Raw genomic sequence first — 6407 nt, forward strand, 5'->3', positions numbered from 1 at the left:
ATATATATAACACTAACCTGTTGTGATTGTTGTCTCCACACTTGTATGAACGGTGAAGCGTCCGCTGGCGAGCCTCTGAAACTATGAGCTATATGTTTGTTGCGGTGGGTGGCACGGTCGCGAAGTGCCTTGAACTTTTCATCCACCTCAATCACCGATGACAGGGCCGTTGAGAATGGTGCGTTCTCCTGTAGGGTAGACCAGGGCCATAAGAGTATCCGTGTATTCTCTAATGTCAGGCAAGGTTAGCTTATAAGGATACTTATTCATGTGGATGGTTTGATATTATATGTGTGTAGGTAGACCAAGGGCAAATGAGTACCCGTATATCCTCTATTGTGAGGCAAGGTTAGCTAATAAGGATACTTATTCATGTGGATGGTTTGATATTATATGTGTGTAGGTAGACCAAGGGCTCATGAGTACCCGCGTATTCTCTAGTGTGAGGCAAGGCTAGCTTATACGGATATTTATTCATGTGGATATTTATATGCGTGTAATAGTGCGCTTGGGAACGGCGTGTTTTTCTGCAAGATACACTTAGGACATGCGCGTGTACATTCTCTATAATGAGGTAAAATTGGCCTATAAAATAGTATATATGTGGTTATGCGTGTGGTTTAATATTACATAGGTGTGGTTTGAAAATATACATGTGTGGTTTGAATATATACATATATATATATATATGCGCGTGGTTTGATAATATATATGTGAGATAGCGCGGCTGAGAACTGCGCATTTTTTGCACGGTATAGCAAAGGCTGAAGACCTTAACCTACTAAAATAGTCGTGTACATTCAATTCACGGCATCCACTTCTTAGAGAGACTACAGATCCTCGATATCCATATATTCACCATATGGAATACACCCAATATAGGCAGTGATCAGGGCCTATGAATCTCTCATACATGCATACGGATACGTCAATACACATATACAGTAGGCTTGATATGTAGCTACACCTTCAACAATCTAACGAAAGTGCATGCGAGCGTTTTCCTATGGGCATATAGGTACGCGTCTACAGCAAAATTGAACGGAATGACCATCTAGCAGGTCGCATTTGATCATTATTGCAGACCATTGTCCATACGTGTCACACAAACAGTGTACCTCACTCAATGCGTTAACCGCCCCAAACGGCCGCAGCAATGCTCGTGCTTCAAACGTGCACTCCTTCTATAGGCACTCTGTCCGCTCAGAGACTACAGTGCTTTAAGAAAACGAAGAAGAAGCGATGACACTTCAAACTTACATTCATTATATAGGCGTTCAGTGTCCTGTGCGCCTGTTGGAAAGCAACCTGTACGTCACAGAACCGCCTGGATGCCGCACCAACGTTGTTGCCAACCTGCTGTGGGTCCTCGATGGCCATGTTAGGTTGTCCGCCCCGAGCCTAATGAAAACGGGTATGTACATGTTAGTATCGTTAATTGATCTGTACATGTTCGTATGGTTAATTGATATGTTCATGTTAGTATGGTTAATTGATATGTACTTGTTAGTATGTTTAATTGATATGTACACGTTAGTATGTTTAATTGATATGTACATGTTAGTATGGTTAATTGATATGTACTTGCTAGCATGGATAATTGATATGGACATGTTAGAATGGTTAATTGATATGGACATGTTAGTATGGTTAATTGATATGTACATGTTAATATGGTTAATTGATATACACGTGTCAGTATGGTTAATTAATATGTACATGATAGTATGGCAAAATGATATGTACATGCTAGTATGGTTAATTGATATACACATGTTAGTATGGTTAATTAATACGTACATGATAGTATGGCTAATTGATATGCACATGTTAGTATGGTTATTTAATATGTACGTGATAGTATGGCTAATTGATATGTACATGTTAGTATGGTTAATTGATATGTACATGCTAGTATGGTTAATTGATATGTACTATAGTATGGTTAATTAATATGTACATATTAGTATGGTTAATTGATATGTACATGATAGTATGGTTAATTGATATGTGCATGTTAGTATGGTTAATTGATATAAACATGTTAGTATGGTTAATTGATCTGCACATGTTAGTATGGTTAATTAATATGTACATGATAGTATGGCTAATTGATATGTACATGATAGTATGGAATGGATATGTACATGTTAGTATGGTTAATTGATGTGACATGATAGTATGTTTAATTGATATGCACATGTTAGTATGGTTAATTGATATGCACATGTTAGTATGGTTAATTAATACGTACATGATAGTATGGCTAATTGATATGCACATGTTAGTATGGTTATTTAATATGTACGTGTTAGCATGGTTAATTGATATGCACATGTTAGTATGGTTAATTGATATGCACATGTTAGTATGGTTAATTGATATGTACATATTAGTATGGTTAATTGATATGTACATGTTAGTATTATCAATTGATCTGAACATGGTGATCCCTGTGTAATTGATATCGATTTAACGTGGTGTATTGAGCGCAAAACCCCCTACAACCAAAACAAAGCACAACAAACAAACCCAACCCAGTCTGTATAAAGTGACGGGTGAGAAACTCACTTCTCATTTCCTGGTTTTTGGCTCATGAAGCTCTAGAAACAACACACCCCAAAACAACCATCCCCTAAACCAATCCACCTGAAAATGACCTGTGCAAACTGTCATTAAATACCTGGCCCTTTTTTACTTGGAAAGTTGTATGTGCTTTGTCTCTGGCGAAATAGGCTCCCGAGCCCCTCACAGAGATGCCCAGTTCCCTCCAGTTAAATGCAAAGCCGTACAGCTCGAAGAAGTCGATCAGCAACACGCCTAGGTTGTAGTTTATTGTATCTGCCTGCACTTTGATTCCTGCATACAGCAAACGTAAGGCACGCCAACCAGAGACGAAAGTTAGTCCCGTCCTATTAGTTGTAGTCAGTATCAAGACTTCAAGACTTTTGGTCATAATTAAGGCTCACTCTGGCGTGTATACCGCCAAGGCAGATGCAAAAAAAAACCCATCCCATCCCATCCCCAAACATGCTCAAAACGGTTAGAGTATAGTTTAAGATTGTGCACTAACTGCACTATAACTATAACTGCCGTACAAACAAACTCATGACTGACAGTCCACTTGGATACTTTAGGTGAAACCTAAACACTATGCAGTTTAACCCAAGATACCTACGTAGACGTTTGATTTGGGACGGACACTTTGTGCGTTGTATCTCAAGTGAGCGCTCGTGCATCCGTAAGACATTCGCACGTAACGTTCGGCAATATACCAGCATACAACCAAATGAAAGTGCAAATACGAACACGGAGAACGAAATGTAACCACGAAGTGTATTGGAAGCACATCCCAGGATGATAGAAAGGTAAGTGCACTTAGAAACACGATCAGGATAAAACCAAACAAATTGCTTTCCAACACACACACCAGGATCCCGCCAGGATGAGTCCATTCAGAAGCAACCCCCAGGATAAAATCAAGCAAAATACATTTGGGAACACGTACCAGATTATAATCAAACTTGAATCCGTCTAATAAATCATACCAGGAAATAACTAAGCACGCCCATTCGGTAAACATATCGGGACATAACAAGCAGCCGCCATTTGAATACACATAGCAAAACCAAGTCATGCCCATCTAGAACATCAAACCAAGACTGTCATGAGTAAACTGCGTTTGATTACCCAATACAAGAATATAACCCGATTAAGTCCACCTAAAACTACAAACCAGGTTTCTAACTCGGTATGACAAACCCAAAAGACCCACCACTCGGAAAGCCTTACCAGGATGCATCTGCAGGAAACTCAGCACCATGATGGTCAACGAATACGATCCTACACCGCCATTCACAGGTTCATTAAGTTTCCTTTGCGCAAGAAAGTGTTTCAGTAGAACCACCATTGGGGCGAGACATGGATACTGTCGTATGTAGTTGTTGACGAGTTGCACCGTATGCACACCCCCGTCTTGATTGAAGGAGATATCGATGGCTACGCCCGAGTGCTCGTCTTCGAACTTCACTATCGGCACACGTGCATGCGCAATCTGGTGTGAATGAGCCCAGACAAGAGACAAGGAATGTTGTGAATTGACACGCACGAGTGGAGGGAGGCGCTTGGGTATGCATATTAGATGAGTAAAATAAAATTGCACACAGGGTAAATAAGAAAAGAGAGCTAGCTATGAGATAATGGGCTACCAATGCACAGACCGAGAAGATTAAGAGAGTAGGACCGAACATCTATCTACACACGAACAATGTGAGAAGTGAGCTTAACTATACAATCAACCAACTAAATAGTTTAACACAGATATTAGAAAAAAAGTGTATGTCCGTGCGATATATAGGGTACTATCTGGCATTATACATATATAAATAAATAACCTACATATACATAGATACATACACACCTTTTGGAGGTTCTTGACGGGCAGCAGGGTCTGATGCTGCAGTTTGTTGGCCAGGGTGAACACCTGCTGACCTTTCTTTGAGGCGTGGGGACTCCACTCACCGAATATTACACAGTCAATATCGCTCGTAGGGGTGTACAGTCCCGTGCCGAAACTTCCGAAGACCTCTAACTGTAAGTGCCAGGTGAGGTTGAGCGAATATATTAACCATCTCGCATACGCCGATAATATGAGGCTGAATTTTTATGTATGAACCCGCTCTCATATGCTGATAGGTGCAGCGGAATATATATAACTGAAAACATATTCTCAGATGCTAATTTAAAAACATAATCTCAGATGCTAATATACAAACATACTCTCAGATGCTAATATAAAAACATACTCTCAGATGCTGATATGTTTAGTTGAATTTATATATACGAAACTATTCTACTCTGTCGATATCTATGCTGAACCATCTGTGGGGTTCTAATGGCAGGGATTGGGCATGGCAGAGCTCAGGTACGCTGATGCGATCAGCACCGGAATCTATACCCGAAACCCTAACCCCTATACCCTCAAACAATATCAGTTATGTACGACTGTTAACACTGAGTGCAAAGGCGGGCGCCACTGTTCACAGACCCAGAGATGATACCGAGCCAGACGCAATAGGATTGCTCGATCAAAGTGGGCAACGTCATACTAAACCATTGTGCACTTGTTTTGGGTTCTGGGGGTTAGGTGTTGCTGCACTGATACTACACACACGTGCACTTGCAACTCATCGCTACAAAACATTCTACACTGATACCAAACACACGAACGTCTGAATCATACGCACACGCCACCCCACTTGACACCACAGTGAGACTTGAATGTGGACGGATATTGTCTCAAACCTAACGATATAAAAATGGTGTCAAATTTGTCTTAAACGTGTGTCAAGATGTGAATCTCCCCCAACCAAGTCCGGTAGGCACCCTAAATATTCTCAGCACGATTCGCCTGCTCCTCGTTTTTATAGTGATGTATATAGGTATGTACCAAATGTACGGAAATGTATGTGTATATGCACCCCAAAGCCAAAACTATCGACTAAGAAGTAGTACCCCTTTCAGCCTTGTAGGCGAACTACACAGTGATATACATCGGTCTACACACATACCCTTGCTTTAGGCCAGATACTTGTGATCAGTCTCCGCAGTTTCTTGATGATTTCTAAGCGCTCGTGATGTTCTGAGGCGGTGGGCTGGCAGTATTCCACAAAGTCCAGCACTTCTTGGTGTAAACTGATAGAGAGGATAAGGCAGGCGCAACAGATGGTACATATGCACATATGAGATCAGTTGCCTAACCTGCATCCAATTGGGATATGTCAGTGCCTTGAAAAGAAAAATTGACCGCGCTTCCTTATTCAGGTGGTTTAAAAGGGTGTATGCAGACTACGATGTAACCGGACAGCGGCAGACGTGCGCCATACTCCACCACGCTTTGGGTAAGCTATACTCGCCGCACGACAATAAGATAACAATACAAAACTGCAAACATAAATTTATCATTAGAAGGTAGGTCTGCATTGATTCGGCCTGTTCAACAACAAAAGAAACATGCCATCCAAGCCCATGCCTACCTGATCATAACATCCTGGCTGTAGTCCCCCCGTTTCCATGGGGTCTTGATGTTTTTCAGGAAATTCTTGCGCGACTCGTCATACAGACGATCCATTTGCCTCCTTTCTCTCCTGTATGGCGATAATCATAGATATATATATATATGTGTGTGTGTGTGTGTGTGTGTGTGTGTGCATGCATGTGTGTGTGTGTGTGTGTATGTGTATGTATGTATGTGTGTGTATATGTGTGTATGTGTGTGTGTATGTGTGTGTGTGTGTGAGTGTGTGTATGTATGTGATTGTGAGAGTGGGTGTGTGTGCGGGTGGGTGGGTGTGTATGTATATATATAAAGATATACATGTGTGTGTGTGTGTGTGTGTCTATGTATG

General features: G+C 41.1%; 1 protein-coding gene across 1 annotated transcript in view; it reads right to left on the bottom strand.

The window, feature by feature from the left end:
• Nucleotides 1-17: 17 nt before the first annotated feature.
• Nucleotides 18-6407, bottom strand: part of SARC_12162 (hypothetical protein) — a gene marked incomplete at its 3' end in the record, with an annotated part of 7978 nt that continues 1588 nt past the window's right edge. The window contains exons 2-8 of the mRNA XM_014293737.1: nucleotides 6036-6146; nucleotides 5571-5694; nucleotides 4421-4591; nucleotides 3793-4054; nucleotides 2684-2859; nucleotides 1261-1401; nucleotides 18-188 (exon numbers count right to left, since the gene is read on the bottom strand). Coding sequence (XP_014149212.1) covers nucleotides 18-188; nucleotides 1261-1401; nucleotides 2684-2859; nucleotides 3793-4054; nucleotides 4421-4591; nucleotides 5571-5694; nucleotides 6036-6146 — 1156 coding nt within the window. The remainder of the gene's footprint in view (nucleotides 189-1260; nucleotides 1402-2683; nucleotides 2860-3792; nucleotides 4055-4420; nucleotides 4592-5570; nucleotides 5695-6035; nucleotides 6147-6407) is intronic.

Source organism: Sphaeroforma arctica (genome assembly GCF_001186125.1).
Source record: "Sphaeroforma arctica JP610 unplaced genomic scaffold supercont1.2109, whole genome shotgun sequence".
Taxonomy (NCBI): domain Eukaryota; class Ichthyosporea; order Ichthyophonida; genus Sphaeroforma; species Sphaeroforma arctica.